General features: G+C 47.6%; 2 protein-coding genes across 3 annotated transcripts; one reads left to right on the top strand and one right to left on the bottom strand.

The window, feature by feature from the left end:
* Positions 1 to 16: 16 nt before the first annotated feature.
* LOC114035082 (general transcription factor IIF subunit 1) lies at positions 17 to 13,306 on the bottom strand. Of its 2 annotated transcripts, XM_027851048.1 has the most exons (13): positions 12,847 to 13,285; positions 11,667 to 11,713; positions 11,438 to 11,510; positions 10,780 to 10,973; positions 10,285 to 10,455; positions 9,308 to 9,495; positions 9,054 to 9,204; positions 8,887 to 8,951; positions 7,286 to 7,405; positions 6,634 to 6,710; positions 6,373 to 6,511; positions 410 to 536; positions 17 to 323 (listed from the first exon to the last, which is right to left on the bottom strand). In XM_027851048.1, exons 1-13 carry the CDS (start codon positions 12,856 to 12,858, stop codon positions 119 to 121), a joined length of 1,569 nt encoding a protein of 522 aa, XP_027706849.1. In that variant the 5' UTR covers positions 12,859 to 13,285; the 3' UTR covers positions 17 to 118. The 2 variants fall into 2 exon arrangements, with proteins under 2 accessions (XP_027706849.1, XP_027706850.1); XM_027851049.1 differs by lacking the exons at positions 17 to 323; positions 410 to 536 and adding an exon at positions 4,809 to 5,532 and having other exon boundaries at positions 12,847 to 13,306.
* Positions 13,307 to 15,929: 2,623 nt separating this feature from the next.
* On the top strand, positions 15,930 to 21,652 carry LOC114035043 (adenylate kinase isoenzyme 1). Its single transcript, XM_027850969.1, has 6 exons — positions 15,930 to 15,990; positions 16,603 to 16,802; positions 17,303 to 17,416; positions 18,637 to 18,675; positions 20,212 to 20,406; positions 21,584 to 21,652. Exons 1-6 carry the CDS (start codon positions 15,930 to 15,932, stop codon positions 21,650 to 21,652), a joined length of 678 nt encoding a protein of 225 aa, XP_027706770.1.
* Positions 21,653 to 23,381: the final 1,729 nt, after the last annotated feature.

Here is a 23,381-nt window from a genome sequence, read left to right as displayed (position 1 = left end):
ACACAGGGCCAGAGAGAAAAATCCCAAGCAGCTTTTATTCCCCCCCAGGGGGTGGGGGACAGGTCTGGGCATCTCCTGTGTCCGGGCTGAGCCCTGTGGCCCACACTGGGCCTGGGCCTCACTCCTTGAGGGAGAAGTGCATCTTGTCATTGATCATCTTGCGCTCGGGGTTGAGGCGCTTCAAGATCTGGGCCAGCACATTGACCGTCTGGTCACTGCTCAGCCCCGTCTTCTTGGTCTGGAACTTCTTCAGCAGGTCTTTGGTGGTCATGGGCTTTCTGGTCAGGTAGCGTCTCACTGCATCCTCTGTCACCTGCACGTCACTGTGGGGAGAAACAGTGGCGTCAGGGGGCTGAGGTTCTTGTGCCCACCCCGGCCCCCAGACCCCCAGAAACCACTCCTGACTCACCCACTGCTGGGTGTGGATTTGCCAGACTGGGGCTGGGGGGTGGATTTCCCCGAGATGCTCTGGGGCCCAGCATCTAATCTCAGGCGCTTGGCGGCAGGTGTATCACTGGGTGCCGTCTGGCGCTTCCCTGCAGGAAACCATGCAAACCACAATGTCAAAGATCAGGCTTGTCTACACCTGAACAGAAATCCCCTCTTCAGTCCTCCTCCTGAGTGGTCTTCTGGTCCCTCTCCAAAGACTCATTGGGAATAAGAGCATCAAGATGGCAATGCTAGCCCTTCCACTACAGACCCTCTCTGGGCCTCAGTGTCCTCATCTGATTCCTTATAACTGATTCCTGTAGGGCCTTGTTTCCACGACCTACACCATGCTGGTCATCTTCCTCTGGGTGCGTTCTCCCACAATGTCAACGTGCTTGTAACAGTAAGGTGTTGCAGGCTGCACAGCACTTACAATTTGTTTCACAGGTTCGGATCTGTACCCACAAAAACATGTTCACACTTTTCCTAGATTATAAATGATTTAATAATAATAATCATAAACATACATGCACATAAATGTGATTACATATGATTATACAATCTTAGAAACAAAGACTGTTAACAGAAAGAGAGAGAGATAAAGAATAAGAAATACATCACCAATCCAAGGAAGCACCAACTCCTGAACATCTGGCTGGGGGAGTCCTGTATCACAGCCGTCAGGGTCTCAGTTGGGAAAGTCCCTATGGCCAGAGCCTCCTCTCTGAGGGGAGACTCCCAAAGCCCCCTTCCCAAGAGAGACCCTTTTTTATCATCCTTACACAAAGAAGGCAGAGAGCCAAGGAACAGGTGATTGATCTTAAGGTCCTGAGAGTTTTGGCCAAAACTCTCCGACCTCAAGGACAATCTTTATTATGTCAAAAATGTCTCCGGTCAATACCCAGGAACTGGCCAAGTCCCTGGATGTTCACCTCAAGACCTGCTTTTAAGGAATAGTTCCCCAAGGTGGGTTTGGCATGGAACAAATCCCAGAACAATATGTGAGGCAAGTTCCTTGTCCCTTGGCTTAAGCTGTGGATAGGGAAGATCTTACACATTAACCCTTCAGTTGGCCTCTAGATCTGACCTATCCATGGATTGGGAACAATTGGGGATAATAAGGTATATGATAAATCTATTCTATATTATGATATGAACAATAGTGGTCTATTTCTTTTCCCTTAACGTGTGTTCCATTGTCACTTTGTATTTGTAGAGGGGATTCATAATATAAAGTAATGATATCTATAGTCCTACAAGTATTTTTTCTGAGTGGCATTCTTATATGGGCATGCTACCAATACTGCAGAATAAGGATCTACACAGGTACAAATATATCGGCAACCTCTGTCCATTGGTAAGGGACCAACATAATCTATTTGCCAAATTTGGGCAGGCAGCCTTCCTCGGGCTAGTTTACCTTTGACAGTGTGGGGAATTGGTCTCTCCTTTTCCATTTGGCATATGGAACACTCAGATTGTATTTGTTTTAATAGTGATATTGGGAGGGAAATTCCCCTGTCCAAGGCCCACCTTTGTAAGGCTTGGACTCCAAGGTGTCCCGCTTGTTGATGTGCCCATTGTGCTAATGAATAATATTCCTGATCTTCTTGCTGTATTGTTGCTATTTTGGCTAGTTGATCCCCATGTACATTATACTCACGTTCCAGGGTGTTCGTCGAAGTATATGCATCTACGTGAAAAACTGAAACGTTAGAATTATAAGACCAATTCCATATATCCTGCCACAATTCTTTTCCTCATATATCCTGCCCATGAATTTGTCAACCATTTTCATTCCATATGGCATCCAAGTAGTTAATGCATTAGCCACAGCCTAGGAATTTGTAAATACATAGCATTCTTTCCCTTGTTCATTCTTAATAGCTGAATGCACAGCTATTAGCTCAGCTAATTGGCTACTTCCCCCTTGTCCTGTGTTTTCCAGAGTAACTCCTGTAGTGGGGTTGCATGCCACCACTTTCCATGTCTTACTTGTCCTCTATATTTAGCCGATTCATCAGTGAACCATGCATGTCTTTTTCCTGTCATATCCCTGTCCCCATTCTACTAGTGAATTCCTGGTGGCTTTTGCCGGTGGTATCTCATTTTGTGTCATTCCCAATTCTGAAACTTTTTCATGTAATGTAGAAATTCCTGCCTTCCCACTTTTTAATCTATTCTGAATATACCATTTCCGCTTAATAATACTAGCTTCTTGGACATACCCTATTTTATGAGAGACAGGGATGCTCATTATCCAATGCATTATAGGAATTTTGGGTCATAAGACTACTTCATGACCAATTGCCAATTGTTCTGTCTCTACCAATGCCCAATATGCAGCTAAAAGTTGTTGTTCCAAAGGGGAATAATTTTCCCCAGCAGAGGGCAGCTTTCTTGAAAATCCTAAGGGAACATTCCTGCCCTGTTGTTTTTGCCATAGGCTCCAGTCAGCATATCCCTCTTGGACAGATACTTGTAATTCTACAGGGCCGTTTTCTTCTTCTTCTTTTTTTTTTTTTTTGGCCATTTTCCATAGGCCATAAATCTAACATGGTTTGGATTGCAGCTTTGGCTTCTTCGAACACCTTTTTTTCCTCCTTGCCCCAAATGAATTCATATTTCTTCCTAGTCACCTTATAAAGTGGGCGCAATATTTGTCCTAAATGGGGAATATGTGTTCTCCAATATCCAAAAAGTCCTATGAATTTCTGGGCCTCAGTTTTATTAGTAGAGGGAAGAAAATCTACTTCTCTGTGCCCCTTATTCCAGTAAATCCCTAAGAATTTTACTGCGTGTGCAGGTCCCGAATATGTTCTAATAAAATATGCAAATTTTCCTCCACCGTTTGACAAACTTCACCTTGTATTAAGATGTCATCAATATAATAAGTTATCTGCACTCCTTTCATTTTCAACTCATCTAGATGTACCACCACTATCCCATGGCAAATAGCGGGGCTATGTAAATATCCCTGTGGTAGGCAGGTAAATGTATACTGTCTCCCTAGCCAAATAAAAGCAAACTGATCCCACTGAGCTGGATCTATTGGTATAGTAAAGAAGGCATTAGTCAAGTCTATCACTGCATACCAATGTCCTGAATATTTTTGAATACGTTCAATCAAAGTAATGGTGTCAGGTACTGCTGGAAACAAAGGAGGAGTAGCTTTATTCAACTGCCTATAATCAACAGTCATTCTCCACTTCCCATCAGATTTTTTTTTTTTTAAACTGGCCATACAGGGTTATGCCATTCAGTAGTAGTAGGGATCGGTACTCCTACATCAACACATTCCTTAACAGTAGCAGTGATTTCCTCCTGCCCTCTGGGTATACGGTTCTGCTTTAGGGTAATGGTCTTAGCGGGTGGTGGTAAAGACACAGGCGGCATTTACTAACACTGCCCTTATGGTTAGAGCACTAACAGCAAATTGATATCATCCATCCAGTAGCTGCAAAGTCATTCCTCTTAAAATGTCTATTCCAATTATATATTCAGGAATGAGTACTACTACTACAGTATAATCTCGACAAGGTAATTGTCCTATTTTAATGGGTATAGTAACTTGTTCTCTTGTATCTCTTTTCCTCCTAATCCTGTAATTATCATGGGTCTTCCTTGTTTAAATTTATCAGGGTTCCCATAAATTAGGGAGGCCTCCTCTCCAGGGTCATTTAGAGCTTTTGCCACAGTTGTAGAACCTTTTTATATGGGGCCTATAATCTCTATGTTTTACTTCCCTAATTTGTGCTGGAATTTTGCCTTTATCCTAATCCCCTTTCAAATGCTGAAGGCTAGGGTATAGTGTCCAGAACTGGGGATGCAGTTAACAAAGCCCATCCTCTTCTACTTATTCCCCCTATCTCTTTCCCTTTTTCTACTGGGATATCCTCTAAACATCTAATGACATTCAATGGTTCAGTTTGTTTGAGACGGCTCCCCCAATCCTCACAAGGGCCAGTATTCTTAGCCCACTCTTTAGCAAGGGAGGAATATGGGAGTCCTTCCCAGCCAGGGATTTCCTATTCTTTAACTTTAACTTCTGATTTTTTTAGCAATGGCATTGTGACACAGATCCTGTTCCTGATGCCAATTTGTAAGAGTAAGGTGTTACAGGCTGCACAGCACTTATAATTTGTTTCACAGGTTCGGATCTGTACCCACAAAGACACATTCACACTTTTCCTAGATTAGAAATGATTTAATAATGATAATAATGTGTGAGATAGATGAAGTTTCCTCAGTACTAAAACTCACAAATCGGGGCAGCTAGGTGGCACAGTACATAGAGCTCCAGCCTTGGAGTCAGAGGAACCTGAGTTCAAATCTGGCCTTAGACACTTGACACTTAACTAGCTGTGTGACCCTAGGCAAGTCACTTAACCCCAATTGCCTCATTAAACACAAAACAAAACAAAACAAAAAAACCTCATAAATCCCCTTTGTGCCCCTAAGGCAGTAAAACTTGCAAGAAGTAACCTGTACTCCAATTCCTCTAGTAAGGTAAAAATTTCTAAAGACTGCTAGCTTAACCACCAGGGGCTTCCTGCTTATCTGTCTCCAGGCGGGACTCCATTATTGAAAGTCTTCCCCGGCCTTTGGCTCTCCGCAGAACTTCTAAATGGTTATCAAAAGTCTTCCCAATCCTTTGCCTCCAGGCAAATATTTCCAAATAAGGATATTGCACTAAGGTTCCGAGAAAGTGGCATTTAGATCGTGCACCCTGAAACCCAGCCAATGGGAAGAAGGGTTCAGGAATGGGGAGGGGATATCCCTTTAAGACTATAAAACTTTGTTCCCCACTAACAGACTTTGCACTCCCTGGTTGTCACTGGTCAAGCGACGAGGGCTGTGCCCTTTCTCATGAGAAAGCATAAAACCTTTTCTGATCTCTGACTCAGCCTCCGAACTTTTAATTCTAGTGTGGCCACTGTCCCACACAATTATCATAAACATACATGCACATAAATGTGATTACATATGATTATACAATCTTAGAAACAAAGACTGTTAACAGAAAGATAGAGAGATAAAGAAGAAGAAATACATCACCAATCTGAGGAAGCACCAACTCCTGAACATCTGGCTGGGGGAGTCCTGTATCACAGCCGTCAGGGTCTCAGTTGGGAAAGTCCCTATGGCCAGAGCCTCCTCTCTGAGGGGAGACTCCCAAAGCCCCTTTCCCAAGACAGACCCTTTTTTATCATCCTTACACAAAGAAGGCAGAGAGCCAAGGAACAGGTGATTGATCTTAAGGTCCTGAGAGTTCTGGCCAAAACTCTCCAACCTCAAGGACAATCTTTATTATGTCAAAAATGTCTCGGGTCAATACCCAGGAACTGGCCAAGTCCCTGGATGTTTACCTCAAGACCTGCTTTTAAGGAATAGTTCCCCAAGGTGGGTTTGGCATGGAACAAATCCCAGAACAATACGTGAGGGAAGTTCCTTGTCCCTTGGCTTAGGCTGTGGATAGGGAAGATCTTATACATTAACCCTTCAGTGCTCCACAAAACGTGGCCCCAGAACTGAACACAATATTGTGGTGTCAGAGTACAGTGGGATGTCCCCTTGCCAGGTCTGGGCACATGTCCTGCACCTCCCACAGTAGCACAGAACCAGGTGAGCTTTGTTAGCGAGCAGGTGGCCCCAGGAGAAGGAAGATTCCTAGACCAGCTGTGTCTAGTCTGGGCCCTGCCACCCATTCCCTGGGTAAGTCTGGCCTGTCCCTTGCTCTCTCTGGGCCTCAGCCTCTGCCCTCACATGGGGATAACAGAACCTGCTCTAAGAGAAAAGCTGGGAAAGTGGTCTGAAAAGGTGAAGTTGCAGGCATCGAGAAGCCTACCGTGCCTATCAGAAGACACAAACGGGGGCAGAACCAGCCCCAGCCGGGGACACGGGCCTGTGAGGAGAGGGGATGAGGCCTGGACCCCATCTCACCTTGCTCCAGCTTGTTGGCAGCTGCCCGGAGGGTGGAGGACGTGCTGCCACTGTCCACGCTGGGCGTGCTTGGGCGGCTGTCTCCCCTGGAGCTGCTGCCTGAGGCCTTCCTTTCCCTCTTGGGGGGCGTCTTCTTCTTCTGCAGAGATGGGATGGGGAAGGGCAGACTGAACCAAGGGAGAAGACAAACACAAGCCAGCCTTTGCGTGGGCTGGGGGTGGAGGAAGTCCCCTCACTTGTGTCCCACTGGGCCATACTCACTGTCATGAAGAGGGCCGAGGATGCCTCGTTGTCAATGTCACTCTCCTCAGAGGTGTCTGACTCCTCACTGCTGTCTCCTGAGGGGTCAAACAGGAGCCCGAGCACTGTGCCCTGGGGCCCTTTGCCCTCCCCACCCCCAGCTCCCTCTTCCCTCAGTCCCCAACAAACACTGCCCGTGCCAAAGGCCCACCTCTCCTGGGCTCTGCCCTCAGGCAGCTAGTCTAGTGACAGACACCAGACTCTGACATGTAAAGAATCAACAGTTGTCTTCAACGTTCCCAAGAATTAGCCTCAGTAAGTGTGTGGCACTGAGCTCGTTGCCACTGCTCCCCCCAGCCAGATAAAGCTGGAGGCAGAGATGCCTGGGAGTGGGGCTTCTCAAGGAGGAGCTGCTAGTGAGGCAGAGGGGCTCAGGTGGCCTCCAAAGAAAGCCTGGGAGCAGCTCAGGGGAGAGTGGAGAGGCTGCGCTATGACTAAAAGCACAAGGGCAGCAATGAGTGCAGGGTGCCTGAAGGGAAGGTGAGGCACTCCCTTGACCCACAGAGGGCATAGAGGAAAGGAGGAAACAAAGGTGGAGAGGGAGAGGCAGCTTGGGCCACACTGAGGAAGGTCCCCAGTGCCAGGCAAGTTCCTTCTCCCTCGTCACACTCACCTTTCCTCCTCTTCTTTTCCTGGGGGGTAGGTGCCTTCTTCTCTTCCTCCTCCTTCTCCTCCTCCTCTGGGGGTTTTTCCTCCTCACTCTCTTCACTGCTTTCACTTTCTTCATCGATGCCTGGGAGGGACGCAAGAGCTCTCCACTGCGCCAGTGACCCCAGGCCCTCCTGACCTGACCCTAGCCTCTCTCTTCTCAGCCACTGGCTCTCCTTCCCTGCTGCCTACCAACACACCCCCACCTACCCCAATCCTAAAGCAACTTCACTGGACTTGACCATCCTCTCCAGCTTCAGGCCGGTATCTCTCGCCTTCCTTTCCCAGCCTTCCTCACAGAGAAAGTCTGTCGCACTCATTGGCTCCACTTCCTCACCCGCCATTCCCTTCTCAACCGCTGGCAGGGGTCTGACTTTGGGAAGCCAAACTGACTCAATCTTGCAACCACTTTCATCCAGGTTACCAGTGATCTCTTAACTGGTAAACATCATTGCTTTTTCTATTTCCTCAACATGACTAAAGTACACATCCCCCACATCACATCCCCCCAAACCCACTTCTCCATTTTTTTTAAATTTTCCCAAGTTCTTTTTAAGAGTTCAAGTGCTCCCAGATGTACAAGCTTCAAGGCACATTCCACTCTCTCCTCTCCCTCACCACTCACATCCACTCAGTTGTCAAGTCTTGTCTTATCTACCACTCTATTTCTCATGTCATTCTCCTCTCCATTGCTAATTCAGATTCTCATCTCACCTGGACCACTGCAACAGCCTCCTTATTGGTCTCCTTGCCTCCCATCTCTCCTCTCTCCTTGCCACCCTCCAGAGAGTTGCCAAATTACTATCCCTAAATCATAGGATTTATAGAGAACTATGTCACTTCCCAGACTCAACAAGCTTCAGGAGTTTTCTCCTGTTTCTAGGCTGAAATATGGGCTCCTGTTGGCCTTTAAAGCCATTTCCAATCTGGTCCCTACCTACATTTCCACATGTACTTCACATGATAGCCTTCAAAAGCTCTTGTTCTTTATACACAACAACTGAGCCTCTCCACAGGTTGTCCCCCAGGCCAGGAGCCCTCCTCTTCTTGACCTTTCCCTTCTGGCGTGCCCAGCTCTGTTCAATACTCTACTGAAGCAACCCTTCCCACTGGAGACCTTTTCTGATCACCACTGTCAGCACTTCCACTCCCAGCCTATCCCCCTGCTTCCCCCTTCCTAAAGTGATTTTTTTTTTTTTGCTTAGGCAGCTGGGGTTAAGTGACTTGCCCAGGATCACAAAGCTAGTAAGTGTCAAGTGTTTGGTCTGAGGCCAGATTTGAACTCAGGTCCTCCTGACTTCAGGGCCGGTGCTCTATCCACTGTGCCACCTAGCTGCCCCCTAAAGTGATTCTGAATCTCCTTTGCACCTCTCTGGCTACATGCTTTCTCCCCCAAGTAGAACGTAAGCCCCTTGATGACAGGGCTTCCTTCTCTCAAACACAAGGCTCCTCAGCGGATGGCACTTAAGCAACACTGGCTGAACCAAACTGGACTGTGACCAGGGCCCTGCTCTTCACAAGGGGAGACAAAGTGAGAGAAGGGTCCTGCTCCCAGGCCACACCTACCTTTAGGGCCATCCTCCTCCTGCTTGACCACCTTGGGTTTCCCCACTGCCTCCTCCTCAGAGCTGCTGTGAGGGAAAGAACAGGCTACAGGTGAGCAGGTTGTGGCAGGCGAGCAGACCTGGCCTCCAGGTCTGAAAGGACGAAGTGGGGTGGCCTGTCTCTCTCACCTGGAGCCATCTGACATGTAGTCCACCTCCTGGCCCTCAAAGTCCCCATCATCACTGTCCTCAAAGGCCTCATCATCAGAGCCCTTCTTCTTCTTCTTCTTGCCCCCTCTGGAGGGCGCTGCCTTCTTCTTGGTCCTGGGGACCTTCTCCCCTGGGGAGGGCAGATGAGGTCAGGGCCTACCCTGTGCTGGTCACTGATCCTCTGGGGGCGTTTGCCCTGCGTACACACCGCCCACCCCCGGCCCCGTCCTCACCCTCCTCTCCACTGCCACTGCTGTCATCAGAGCTCATCTCCAAGTCATCCTCCAGGTCATGGATCCGGAGCTCACTGGCCTTCTTCCGGCTCTTCTTCTCTTTGTGCTCCTCCTCCTCCTCATCGTGGTCCTGGTCCTTCAGCCGACGCTGCTGCATGATGCTGAAGTGGTTCAACACTTTGTTCCTCCTACAAAAAGGGGTACGGATCACGGAGGGTCTCCAGGGTGGACAGGAAGCCTTCCCAGACTGACCATGCCCAACTCAGATCTCTCTCCCTTCCCTTCAGGGCTTACGGCTCCTTTGTTTGCACTGGGGTGTGTGTGCGTCTCCCACAGCCGTGAAGCAGTGGCAAGAGCCCTTCATATGGACTTAGGAGAGCTAGGTAGGATTCTGCTTGTGATACTGACCACAGATCTAGAGGTGGAAGCAAACTCAGAAGCCACCCACGCCAACGCCCTCACTGAACCGCTAAGGAAACTGAAAGAAATGAGGGTAAGGGACTTATCCAAGATCTCAAAGGCAATAAGATGATTTTTCCAATTACTAGCTCTATGACTGAGGGCAAACTCTCAGGCCTCCATTGTCTTTGTTGAACACAAAAGATAAATGGACCAAGGCCCAGAAGGTGTAGGGAGGTGGTTCTGTGTCACTAGGAGGTAGACGACATATAAAGGGATCACAAGAACTCATGCCGTGACGTGGTAAGTGCACTAGAGAGGCACACAACTAGCATTAGGCAAAGGCTGAGAAGGGCAGGACAGCTGGAGACCTGGAGCTGTCCTTCATCTATGCTGTGTACCCAGTGATTTACACGCTGTCTCCTCCATGGGAATGTATACGCCTCTGAGGGCAGGGGCTGCCTTGGCCTTTCTTTGCATCCCAAACCCTTAGTACAGTGCCAGGTCCAGAAGAAGTATTTCAGATGCGCTCTCTGACAGAATGAATGACTGCTACCCCCTTCCTCCCTCCTGCTCACCTTTCCCATTCTTCCTCAGCCTCCTCTGCAGTGAGTGTCCGGTGCCGGGCCACAGGAGTGAAGTTGTACCAGTTGTGCACAGGGAAGGCTTCGAAGGCCCCATCGGGGCACTGGGTAAAGATGTAGTAGGAGGTGTTTTCTGTCACACCACCCTTCTTTACTCCCTTGAACCTGCAGCAGGCAGGAGGAAAGGGGCCCTAGCCACTCATCCAGGGCCTGCTCCCCTCAGAAGGCCTGGCTGCAGTTCAACAGGGACAGGGACAGAAATCTCAATCTCAAGGCACTGACAGATTTAGGAAAGTGGCCCAGGATGGGGGCCAAGAGCCTTGGGTCCTAGCCCTCAGGCAGACCAACAGCTCCCTGAGACCTTTTCTGGTCTTGTATTTTTCATCCACCAAAGGATGAAGAATGCCCCCTGCCCTGCTTTCCCTCCCACGAAGGGCAGAAGTCAGCCCTGAGGAGCCTAAACTGGGGGCCTCCAAAAGGATCACTCACCTCCTGCCTGTTTTGCCATTGACTTTGAGTAGCCAGGGCTGGTCCTCGGCCTTGAAGGCCTTGAGAATGATGCCATACTTCTTCCTCCTGGCCTCATCCCTGAGCTTTCGATTAAACTCGCTGCCGGCCCCAGACTCTGGCATCTCCTCTTCCTGATAGATCTTCTTGTTGCTCAGATCGCGTTCCATCTTGGCCTGGCGTGTAGGAAGCAACCTCATCCCAGAGCCCCTGGCAAGGATGGTTGGGGGGACACCTTGCCTCACCTGCCGCAGACCCCAGATGAGCTGGCTTGTCTGGCCTCATGCTAGTCACCTCCATTGTCCAAAGCTCTGCTCAAGCCCTGCCTTCTTTAAGAAGCCTTTACTGAACAATTACCTCTATGATCTACAGTCCTGTCTCAGCTTTCTAATGTAATATTTACTTAGTTACATTGTTTGGTATTAAAAAGAGATCTTCCTCTTATGTTTCTCTTGTGTCCCATAAGACACAATGACAAGCTGAGCAAAAATAAGTATCTAATATATACTTGAGGGAGTGGCAGTAAGATGCCCTCATCTCTGAGCCTGGAGGGTACCAACCCCCACTCTTTGATCCATACTCAGTTTCCTTTACCTTTTTCTTAAGGCTCCTAGGCTATGCCAGGATTCCAGAATTTTACCTGGTGCCAGGTGGAGAAGTTGACTTTGTCAGCTGCATTGAAAGCCATGATATTGTACCTCTTGAGATTGTTCCTGCAGGAATAGAACAGTCAGTAGGAAAGTTATAAGTAGGAAGGAAGCTGTACCTGGGCTTTGAGCACTCCTCCACATCCCACCACACCACACCACACCACACCACACCACACCACACCACACCACACCACCCCATCCCATCCCCAAAGAACTCACTTGGGGACTCGAACAACATATTCAGTCACAGTCTGGCTGCTGGTCCCCTGGAGAGAAAAAGAGAGAAACACAGAGTCATAGAGCATTGGTTAACAAGTATGACAAACACTTTAAAATACAAGGTCCATGGTCAAAAACAGAAGTGCACATGGGCAAAGGCACAGACACTAGTAGAAACATAAGGGCTGGCACACACCCATGGCCTCTGGCACACACTCTCATGAAGACTTACTCATGGGCACAGAGCTGCAGACAAACCAATGGAGCCATCTGTGCAGATGGCTTACAATACAGAACTGTGCAAAGTTCTCTGCACGGTATCTCCCTCAGAAGAATGTGAGTTCCTCCTGGCTTTAGGAGGAGATCATAGGTCTAAAGTTAGCTAACTGGGAAGTGAAATTTTTTTGACAACCAGGATAGTGACAGTTCAGATCTAAAGGCTCTCCATTTTTAGTCTTTAAATTATGCACCTTCCAGGACAACCACTGGTGACTTCAGGAGGGTTACTTAACCCCAACTTAAAATTCCTCTGATTCTCTAAAAGGGTTTTTATTTGCATGGCCGCATTTTCATTGACACTGACATTTTCTTCTCCCTTCCTCTCCCTGGGGAGGTGTGGAAAAAAACCACACAAAAGAAAATGACGCACGTGCTGTTCAATATTATCATTCCAAATCTTCACGGACTGTGGCCTGTTCTTAAAATATTTGAAACTGCACTCAAAGCTACATCTCTCTGTAACTTTTCTTTTGTAAATGACCTCACATGTAAACTCACCAAATAAATATTACATTCAAGTTAAAAGAAAAAATAAGAATGTGAGTTTCTTGAGGACGGAGACTATTTATCCCATGCTTTGTATTTCCAGGGCTCAGCTCCGTGTCCAAGACATAGTGGGCGCCTCAGAAATGCTTGCTAACTGATACATGCACAGGAATGAACACACCCACCCACTCGTGCACGCAAAGACACAGGCAGCAGTGGGGGGCGGGTGTGGTGGTGGAGGGGAACCAAGCCGCTCCCACTCCCCTGGGTCACACACACGTCCTCACAAACTTGCACGCGCATAGACGGGGATGGGGGCGCTCCGAAGCCGCTCCCACGACTCACCAGGGTCACACACACTCTTGCATGCACACACCCACACATCGCGGGGGCCGCCCACGCTGTTCCCACTCACTAGGGTCGTCATGTTGTCCAAAGCTGGGCACGCAGCGTGGCCGCGGGGAGGGTCGAGAATCGTCGCACAGGCCGGGCCCTGATCTCCCCACTGAGCCCCGAAACTATTTCGATGCTGGCTCGGCTCTTATCTCTAATAAGGAAGAACTACCACTACAAGCTTGGAATCCCAGCAGGCACCGCGGCCTGACCCGGAAATTAAACTTCCCGCGTCGTCGTCTTGACAACCATTAGCGGCCTTACGGGGTACGTCGATTCCGGCTTACCCGGCGAGCGATTGCGCACTTCCTGGTCGGTTCAAATACCTTTGCGTCTCCAGAAGGCCCAGGCCTTTTCCCACGACAGAAGCAAGCCTGGGTGCAAGCGATCTGGAGATGGAATGGACCTCTTTCCCATCTCTCCGCCCTGGGTTCTCGGTTGGGGGGGGAAGGGCAGGGTGCGAGAGCCAGTGGCCCTTTATTAATTATTCATGAAGGTACAAATTTCCTGCGCCGACAGGACCAACCCAGGTGTTTCCTGTGCCGTCATCCTGTAGAGCCGTGTACGGGAACTCGAAGGATAGTCCTTCTCGCGCGGCGCACCTTGGGATTCGTAGTTCTCGAGTCGCCTGGGCATGCTGAAGGACCTCGCGCAGGCGCTCACGCACCGCACTGTCTTTAACGGCTTGCAGTGGTTCTCGTGGCCTCGTTGTCACGGCAACTGCGAGGCCATGGCAACTGCAGCCTAGACTCCCTTCCCCCCTCCAGGAACCGTAGCATCCACCTCTTCGGAGCTTGTGTGAACCTTAGGGGGCCTGATCCAACCCTCTTTGAGGCACAACCTGTGACAAGTACTTATCCAGCCACAGCTTAAAACCTTTCAGTGGGGGAAGTTGCTGCTGCTTCCAGAGGGAAGCAGCCCGCGCCACTTTGGCATAGCTCTGTCAGGAAGTTTTCCGTATAGCAAGCTTTAATTTGCCTCATTGATGCTGCCACCTGTTTATCCTCTTTGGGGCTAAACAGTACGAGTCTAATCCTTCACATGACTAGAGAAGAAGTATCTAGTCCCCCCCCCCCCCAAGTCTTTTCTTCTCTTGGTTAAAAATCCCCTTCTCCTTCACCTGCCCCTCCACCACGCTGATTCCCCTCTGGATCACCTCCAGCTCATCAATACCCTTTCTAAAATGTGGAACCCAGATCCAAACACAAACAGCATTCCAGATGTGCTCGGTACAGCAGGACATTCACCTTGTTTGGGGGAGCTGCACATCTCTCTATGCAGCCTGAGGTTGAATTAGGTTTTTTGACTGCCGTATCACACTGTTCACTCATATTAAAATCGAAGTCCAATAAAACCACCAAAGGGTTGAGTTTGTTGGAGGGGGGATGGGAGGGTCAAGGAGGGGAGGCTGTCTCCCCATCTTGCCCATAGGCTGAACTATATTTCCACTCAAATGAGACCTGGTCCTGTTGCTGATCATCACAGAAACTCTGACCTGCTCCATTTTTCCTGGTTAGCCCCTCTGCTTCTAGAGACGCTCACCATATTGGGTTGGGACTTAAAGCTGACACCTGATAGCTTTAGCCTTGCAGCACTAAACAGTTGTTTATTGACTGACTGCCCTTCCCAACTTCCAAACTCAAGCAATCCACCCGCTTCAGCCTTCCAAAAAGTAAGACCTAGGGGCACCATGTCTGGCTCCAGATGAACTATTGTCTTGTAGCCTCCCACCCTCTACTTGTAAAGATTTTTTGAACTGACATATAAGATCTGACTTTTACCCTTTTAAAATTCATCATTTCAGAACCAGTGTAGTATAGTGAATAGAGAACCAGCTTTGGAACCAGGAAGACTTGCCTCTGTCACAGACTTGCTATGTGATCCAGGGCAGTTTATTTAGCCTCTTGGTGGTCTAGGCAATTTTTTGGGACTATTGCAGAGAAGATGCTGGCTGACATTGGTAGAGGGAGTTTCCTCATTTATGATTTCCCTATAACAATGAAATCACACACCCAGACTCCATTCCTATCCCTATTCCTTATCAGAGCAGACCATAAATTCCACCATCAAGCTGTTTTTTTTTTTTTCTTGTTGCTTACTTTATCTAGTGTTCTAGCTGCAAATGGAACAACTGGAACCCTTGTCTTGGATGAAGGCTGTTATGATTGGTCAGACTTTACTATATCTAGTCAGCCCTAGACCCTATTTTATCCTTCCCATTCTTCAACCTCCCATTCCCCTTTAATTATTTTTGAAACTCTACTAGTCAAACCAAAACAAACCCTACCTACAGCCCAGATTTCACAGAGACTTATATGAACCTACATATGGGAGAACATGGAAATTCATTTTCTCTCTTGTAGGGCACTGAATCCAGAAGGGAACACACTTTAGATGAAGAAGCATGGTGGAAGGACCACTGGATTTGCAGTCAAAAGACCTGGCTTAGACTCCAGAATCCACTCCCCACTAAGCTGTGTGTTCTTGGACTTGGTCAAGGCACTCGATTGTCTGGACCTCGGTGTCCCCATCTGTAAAATAAAAGAAGGTTAGACTACATTAGGAGTTCTTAATCCAGGGTTCATGAACTTTAAAAAAAATTAGCTATTTCAATATAATTGGTCATATACATACATACAGCCTGGAATTGGCATCTGCCCATATACATACATATGTGTGTATATATGTATATGCATATACATATACTTATATATTTTTTGCATTTAAAAATATTTTCTGAAAAGAGTTTCATAGGCTTTACCAGACTGCTCAAAGGAGTGAGCCCTTGACACAGATAGGATTAAGAACTCCTGGATTAAATTATCTCTAAAACTTCCTCCAGATCTGTGTATACTCCCATAGTCCAAAGCTACTTACTCTCTTTTCCCTGGCCCCATACATGCCTCCTTTCCCTCCCCACCCAAGGGAAGGGCAATAGTAGGGGCCCCGGAGTTCCTTATGACATCAGAAAGCTAAGGGAGCTGGGGTGGGAGGGTAAAGAGGGGGAGAAAGGCTGGGCTAAGGCCAAAGGGGGTCTGGAAATACAAGATCCAGGAGGGAGAAATTGGTGGGCAGGGTCACTAAGCCCCCAGGGCTACTGGGAAGATGGGCAGATGCCATTCCAGGCTGCCCCAGGTGGGAAAAACCCTGAGGCCTCAGCAGAAGGGTAAATCTCTAGGAGTCCCCCTGGGAGCCCAGCATCTCCCCACCTAGTCACAGAGCCAGGACCCTACAGGCATTCCAGTGGCAGAGGCTGAGGGGGCCAGGATCCACACAGAAAGGGAATCCCTTCTCTTGAGGGGGAGGGAGAGAAGAAGTAGGGGACGAGAGAAAAGGTTGGGAAAACATAGTTTGGAGCCTTCTTTTCTCTTGTTTTAGCAGTTCTCCTTACTTGCCAACAGGCACCAACATATGCCAACAGATGTATATATTGGCTCAAACACCAGGGCAGTCAAACATAAACATGTGAGGGAGTAGAAACAGTGCCAGACTTGCAGTCAGAAGGCCTGGATTCAAATCCTTGGTAAAGTCTTTTCCCCAGTCTAGGCCTTAGTTTCCTCAACTGTAAAGCAATGGGATTAGATCGTATGATCTCTAAGCCCCTTCCAGCTCTGTATCATGTGATTCTGTAACAAAAGATCACACTCACACACATAAATACACACACACACACACACACACACACACACCCCTGTATGCAAGCACAAGAGAAAGCATGCACATACATGTGCCGACTGCATACACATGCCAACTTACCACCTTCCTTCCCACGTGCCAGATCTGCTCAAATCCCTCCGGATCATCTTTGTAATGGGAGGACCAGGCTGTGGCAAGGGGACACAATGTGAGAACATGGCAGCCAAGTACGGCTTCTGCCACGTGGGCCTTGGGGAGCTATTGAGGGAGGAGGCAAATCAGGCCACTGTGCGGGGCCAGCAAATCCGGGACATCATGCTGAAGGGCCTTCTGGTGCCCACGGTGAGGACCCAACCGACTCATTCTGCTCTCCCACAATGCTACCTTCATGGCCCTGATTTTTGCCCACTGCTAGAACCCAGAGGGGTTGGCTGGGGTCTTGGAACTCTCAGGAGATGTTCATCCTCATGGCATCTCAAAGGGCCCTTACTTGGCATGTAGGAAGAGAACGGGAGATTATTCCCATTTCACAGATTTGAGTGGCTATATCCTTAAGCCAGGGTAACTGGGTGGGATGAAAAACCAGTTTCCTCATTTTTTCAGATGATACTGAAGCAGCTGTGGAAAAAGCTGGGTGTGGAGTAGTCAAATGCCTTGGGTTTGAATTATGACTTTGGAGTTTGCTAGCTGTGGGACTAGGCTTCAGTTTCCCCAGCTGCAAACACTGTAGTTCCCATGATATTAAGGCACAGAAAAGGCTTGTGACTCCCCCAAAGTCACTTTAGCAAATTAGTGCAAGACCAGGTCCGGAGCTTCCTAATGCCCAATCTCTGCCCCTGTAGGGTGTGATTCTGGACATGGTGAGTGACAACATGCTGTCCCGACCAGAAAGCAAAGGCTTTCTCATAGATGGATTCCCCAGGGAGCTCAACCAAGCCAAGGAGTTTGAGCGCATTGTAAGTATACTCTTTCCTCCCCAACCTTACCGGCTCAGCCATCTTCTCCAACCCCACCCCAAACCCATGGCCCTACCCTGGAATTTTAACAATCCTAAGAAAAACCAAGGGATCCCAGAGCTCATCCTCAGTCTCTGGATTCCTGATGCCTTCTTCCCAACCCATGGAACGCATTATCGGGTCATCTCCCTCAATCTTTCCACATTCTGGAGAGATCACGTGGATGAGGTCTGGGACAGAAGCTGGAGTGGGAAGAAGGGGCAGGTCATCCAGATGACCGAGGAACTGAATCAGGCCATGAAGATGTAGCCGGGGCAGAATCTTACTATTTCAGGTCAAAGAACAGGGAATTACAAAACTGAAAGACCCCCTTACTCTTTGGAATCTTCCAGCAGCCAGTCAGTCGACAAGTATTAAGTGTCTACTGTGTGTCAGGCACTATACTAAGTGCTAGGAATACAAAGAAAGGCAAAAAATAATCTCTGCTCTCAAGGAGTTCATAATCTAAGGGGGGAAACAACATGCAAATAGGTACAAATAAACAAGCTGTAAACACAATGAATCAAAGGGAAGGCACTAGAATTAAGAGGGATTAGGAAAGCCAGCAGAGAATGCTTAGTTGAATGATAATGAATGAATGAATAGAAAACTGGGAGAAAGGTGATCTTGGAAAGGGGATGTTGTATATTAGAAAGACCACTGGATTTGGAGTCAAAGGAACCAACTCTGTTACGAAGGTAAGTTATCTTCTATCTCATGACCTCAGCTTTCCGGTCTATAAAATGAACCAGTTAGACTTAATGATCTCTAAGATCTCTTCCAGTCCCAAAGTTTAATTTTTTTTAATTTTTAAGCAATTGGGGTTAAGTGACTTGCCCAGGGTCACACAGCTAGTGTCAAGTGTTTGGTCTGAGGCTGGATTTGAACTCAGGTCCTCCTGGCTTCAGGGCTGGTGCTCTATCCACTGCACCACTTAGCTGCCCCCAACCTAAAGTTTAATTTGATAAAATTAAGGCAAAATGCAACCAATTTGGATTGAGTTTCTGAAGGAGAAAACAGGTTTAGAGCCTTGGACTTAAAAGACCAAGGTTTGAACTGAACTCTGAGTCTCCCTAGCTATGATGTGGTCTTTGGCAATTAAAAAAAATGGATAGCTTTTGTTTTTCCATCACTTTTATTTCCAAATCTAAGCCTTGTAACAAAGAGTTTTTTCAAAAAAGGTAGTAAAGAGAAAAAAGTCAGTCTGCAGAAGACCTCAGGTAAGTTGCTTGCTTTCTTTAAACCTAAGTTTGTTGTTGAGTTATTTCAGTTGTGTTGGACTCTCTGTGACCCCATTTGAGGTTTTCTTAGCAAAGATTTTGGAGTGGTTTGCCATTTCCTTCTCCAGCTCATTTTTACACATGAGGAAACTGAGGCAAAGAGATGATATGCCTAGGGTCACACAGCTAGTAAAGGGCTGAAGTCAGATTTGAACTCAGGTCCTCCTGACTCAGGTCCAGCACTCTTATCCACTGTGCCACCTAGCAGCCCATAAAACCATAAATTGCCCCCTTTGTAAAAATGGATAGAGATACACAACCTATCACAGAGTTGTTATGAAAAAAAACACTTTGTATAAAAAATTAAATTTTGATATAACCTATAATAACAACAGCAATAACAATAGTTCGTATTTGTATGGTGCTCTGCAGTTGACAGAGCATTTTCCTCTCAACAGAACTTTTGGCAGGGGCTGGGGGATTCCCATTTTCTCCCCATTTTACAGATGAACCAGGGCCCAGTAAGTGGAGGTAGGTGACTTTAATTAATGGTTAAGCAGAAATGTATTTCATAGTTTTTTGAGATAGGCAGAATCTAAGAGATCATTTAGCTCAACCTATTCCTTTTACAAATAGGGAAACTGAAGCCCAGAGAGAGGTCAACACAGCTAAAAAGGAGCAGGATGGAACTTGAACCCAAGCACTTTCCCCTGCAGCCAAGCTGCCCAGTGTTCCATTCAGTGTGTGAAAGGGGTTGTCCCACCAACTGTGATGTGATTCCTTCTTTCTCACCTTCCTCCACAATATATCAATGAGAGAACCAAGGCCCAGAAAAGGAAAGAGCTGGGATCTGAACCCAGGCCTTCTGATTCCCTGTCCACCACTCTTCCTTTGATATTCACAGAAGCAATCTCAGAGTTGGAAGAAACAAACAAAAAACCCAACAAAAACCTCAGATATATATTAGAGGCAGTTAGGTGGCACAGTGGATAGAACACTGGGTCTGCAGTCAAGGAGACCTGAATTCAAATTTGGCCTCAGACACTTACTAGTTCTGTGACCCTGGGCAAGTCATTTAACCTCTGTTTGCCTCAGTTGCCTCATCTGTAAAATGGGGGTACTAATAACACCTACCTCCTAGGGTTGTTCTGAGAATCAAAGAGATAATAATTGTAAAAAACTTAGCACAGTGCCTGGAGTGTAATAAACACTATATAAATGTTACTCATAGGCCAATCTGTACCTGAGTAGGGACGCTCAATCTGGCATCTCAAAACGTGATCATCCACTCTCCTCTTGAATACCACCAGTGACTGGGACCAGTCTTCCTTGGGATGGCTCTGCTTCTTAGGAAGTTTTTCCTCATATTGAGTCAAAATGTACCCGTCTGCCATTTTGATGAACTGCTCTTAGCTCTGTGCCCCCACTGTTCCCTTGGTCACTGCCTCTCTGAGATTGGAGAGGGAGACAGAAGGTGGCCCAGGGGGCCTGTAATGGACCTCTGCAGCCGCTTCTTCCCTTGCCTCACCCTGCCAGGTGGGCCGCTCCCCCAACATCGTCATCGTCTTTGACTGCTCCACGGAGACCATGATTCACCGAGTGCTGCTTCGAGGCCAGAAAGGACACCGTGAGGATGATGCTGAGGATATTGTACGACAGCGGTTGGAGACCCATTACACCCTATGTGAACCCATCTTGGCTTTCTACCAGCAAAAAAACCTTCTTCGGAATGTAGGTGTTCATATGGGCCTGGCCTCCGTTTCCTCACCTGTAAAAATGAGGGGTTGAACAAAACTGTCCCAGATGAGATGGGGTAGAGGGAAGGGGAGGGTATATGTTCCCATTAGCAGGAAAGTCTGGGTAGCAGCAGAGTAAGAAACAAAAAAAACCCCTCAATACTGGGTCCAATGCTGGTTCTGCCACTTGGTATGTGACCTTGGACAAACCATTTCATTTCTAGTTGATAAAATCAGGGGGTTGGGCTGGATGATGTCCAAGTTCCCTCTGAGCGCTGATAGTCTGTGTACTATGATCTAAGGTTTTTAACATTCTGCATTCTGTGGTCTGAGATTTCTTCTAGCCCCCCTGAGTCTGAGTTGTAGAATCTGAGTTGGGAGGGACCCCCAAGGTTCAGCTCAGCTTCTCCTTAACTACAACCCACTTGAAAAATGCCACAGACCTCTAGTGGGAAAGTCACCTAACCTCTGTTTGCCTCAGTTTCCTCATCTGTAAAATGAGACAATGGCACCTACCTCCCAGGGTTGTTGTGAGAATCAAATGAGATAATAATCGGGAAGTACTTAGAACAGTGCCTGGCACATAGTAAGTGCTATATAAATGTTTATTATTATTATTATTAGTGAGGCACAAGTCACTGGTCTAGGCATCCCATCCCATTCTGGGATAGCTCCAATTATGTGGCAGTTTTTCATCACCTCCAACTTAGATTTGTCCATTTACAACTTCAACTCATTGCTCCTAGTTCTGGGACTTGCCCTTTCAAGGACTCAGTTTTTCCTTCTGACAAATGGGAACAGTCCCTGATCTAGCTCTTTCACCTTTGACACCAAAGGAACTGGCACTCTTAGATGTCAGATTTCCTTAAAGCAAAAAGTAATGACATGGTTACATGGGTATTGGATTTGAAGTCGGAGGACTTGGATTCAAATCCTAACTCTCATATTTATTCCACTCCTGTGACCTGGGCCTTAGTTTCCTTATCTGAGAAATGAGTGTGGTTGGTATCTAAAGTCCTTTCTAAATCTGCCTCCTATGACAAGCGGTCCTGATTTCTGGGAGTGGGGTGGTGGTAATGGACTTGGGGGGAAGTAAGGATAGGGGTAGCACCTCCCCCCTCCCCTGGGCCTCGAGCTGACCCCTTGCCCTCCATGCCTCCCACCTCCCTCAGATCCTGGCGGAAGATGCTGCAGAAAACATCTTTGCCAAATGCTGCTCCGTCATCGACAGTCTGCAGTAGAGCCAGAGCCCTCCCAGACCCCCCACTGGAGGCCCAGAGCTCCAAGATGCTGAACCTTCAAGACAGCCTCGAGCCTCAGCACCTATAGCAGTCGCCATTTCCTGGGGACCCCTATGAGGTAAAAGGGAGGAGGGCTGGGAGATAAGTCTCTCTACCCCTCTACGGCAAGGTCAAGCAATGGAATGGAACACCCTGTCCCCGAGAATCATGGGCAGTTATGGGTACTCCAAAATACCCAGGTTAGCCAGGGGTGGGTAAAATCCCCAAAGGCTGGTCCTACCGCTAACCTTTTGTTCCTACCCCCCTCTGGGCCCGTTTCACCCTCTCCAAAATAAGAGGGTTGATCTTTTCCAGTGCTGGTGTCCCATGACTCATTGTCCTCTTCAGTTCTTGATCAGAATTATCAGAAGACTGCCCGAGGTAGTGGAGTGAATGCTAGCCTTGGAGACAAGAGAACTGGATTCCAATCCTGTCTTCACCTCTTACTTATTGTGTGTCCTTGGAGGAGTTGTCTCTCTGAATATCCTTTCCCATAAAATATGACGAGCAGCATTGGGCAGCTGGACAAGCACTAGCCTTAGAGACTGAGGGACCTGGGTTTAAATCTGGATTTGGATGCCTGCTAGCTGCTGCATGAGCCTGAGCGTGTCCTGGTACCTCTGGAGCCTCTTTCCTCAACTATAAAACGGAGCTAATATAATTCTCGTGCTATCTGATACTTCAAAATGCATTATAAATCCTAAAGGGCTATAGAGATGGGAGATCTTCCTTTCCCATCCTTGGGGAATAGAGATGGTGACCTCTTTTTCCAGAGTTAGAGGGGGCATAGAGAGAGTTAGAGAGAGTTTGAGATGGAGAACTAGGATATGTGGTATAATGGGAGGAACAATGACTTTTCCTAAGATCAGGGTTTGAGTATCAGCTCTCGGTGACTGCGGACAAGTCACAACCTCCCTTGGGTGCTCAATTTCCCCTCTGTAAAATGAGGGATTTAGATTGCATAATCCCTAAAGATACCCTTGGCTCTAAACCCTATGATGCTCATGTAACCAGTGGCAGATATTGTGAAGAGCAAAGTTGACTGACTTGTACTCACTCACTTCTCCGTCCCCTTCCTCCTTCCTTCTGGGAAGGATAGAGCTCTATCCTCCAAGATCCCACTGTGTCTCCTTAGAGGGCTGAGCTTTCGTGTTCCTCAAATCTCTCTCCTTCCCTCCTTCATCTCTCTCTCTCTCTCTCTTTCTCCTCCCACCCCACCCCCTCTTTCTCTCTCTCTCTCTTTTCCCCCACCCCCCCTCTCTGTTTTTCTCCCCCCCACACTCCCTTTCCTCTCTTAAAGGCAGCTGGTGGTGCAGTAGAGTGCTGGGCTGGAGTCAGGAAGACCTGATTTCAAATTTGGCCTCAGATACTTACTACCTGTATGACCCTGAGCAAGTCACTTAACTTCTGTCTGCCTTGGTTTCCTCAACTGTAAAGTGGGGATAATAATAGCATCTACTTTCTAGGGTTGTTGTAAGGATCAAATGAGATAATATTTGTTTAAAAAAAAGGGGGGGGGGAGGGAACTCAGCACAATGCCTGGCTGCTATATAAATGTTTATTCCTAAAGAATATATAAGTAGGTGCTATATAAATATTTATTCCTAAAGAATAAAACAGAAAAGGCAGATGATGTCTAGCCCCAGGTTACCCAAGTTCCTACTGTTCTGCTTTAGTATGGAGGGGGTTC

This window comes from Vombatus ursinus, unplaced genomic scaffold (genome assembly GCF_900497805.2).
Source record: "Vombatus ursinus unplaced genomic scaffold, bare-nosed wombat genome assembly UNPS02009173.1, whole genome shotgun sequence".
Classification (NCBI taxonomy): domain Eukaryota; kingdom Metazoa; phylum Chordata; class Mammalia; order Diprotodontia; family Vombatidae; genus Vombatus; species Vombatus ursinus.
The sequence above is the reverse complement of the archived record's forward strand: the minus strand, read 5'-3'. Positions and strand labels throughout refer to the sequence as shown.

What these genes read in the sequence shown, in the direction of transcription:
- LOC114035043 (XM_027850969.1), top strand. Translation starts at nt 15,930, where the DNA reads ATGGGCAGATGCCATTCCAGGCTGCCCCAGGTGGGAAAAACCCTGAGG. An exon ending in CCTGAGGCCTCAGCAGAAGG is followed by an intron (nt 15,991 to 16,602) that starts GTAAATCTCTAG and finishes CCCACGTGCCAG; the next exon opens with ATCTGCTCAAATCCCTCCGG. An exon ending in CAGTCTGCAGAAGACCTCAG is followed by an intron (nt 18,676 to 20,211) that starts GTAAGTTGCTTG and finishes TCACCCTGCCAG; the next exon opens with GTGGGCCGCTCCCCCAACAT.
- LOC114035082 (XM_027851048.1), bottom strand. An exon ending in AATGGCAAAACAGGCAGGAG is followed by an intron (nt 10,456 to 10,779) that starts GTGAGTGATCCT and finishes TGCCTGCTGCAG; the next exon opens with GTTCAAGGGAGTAAAGAAGG. An exon ending in GGAAAAGAAGAGGAGGAAAG is followed by an intron (nt 6,711 to 7,285) that starts GTGAGTGTGACG and finishes TTGACCCCTCAG; the next exon opens with GAGACAGCAGTGAGGAGTCA.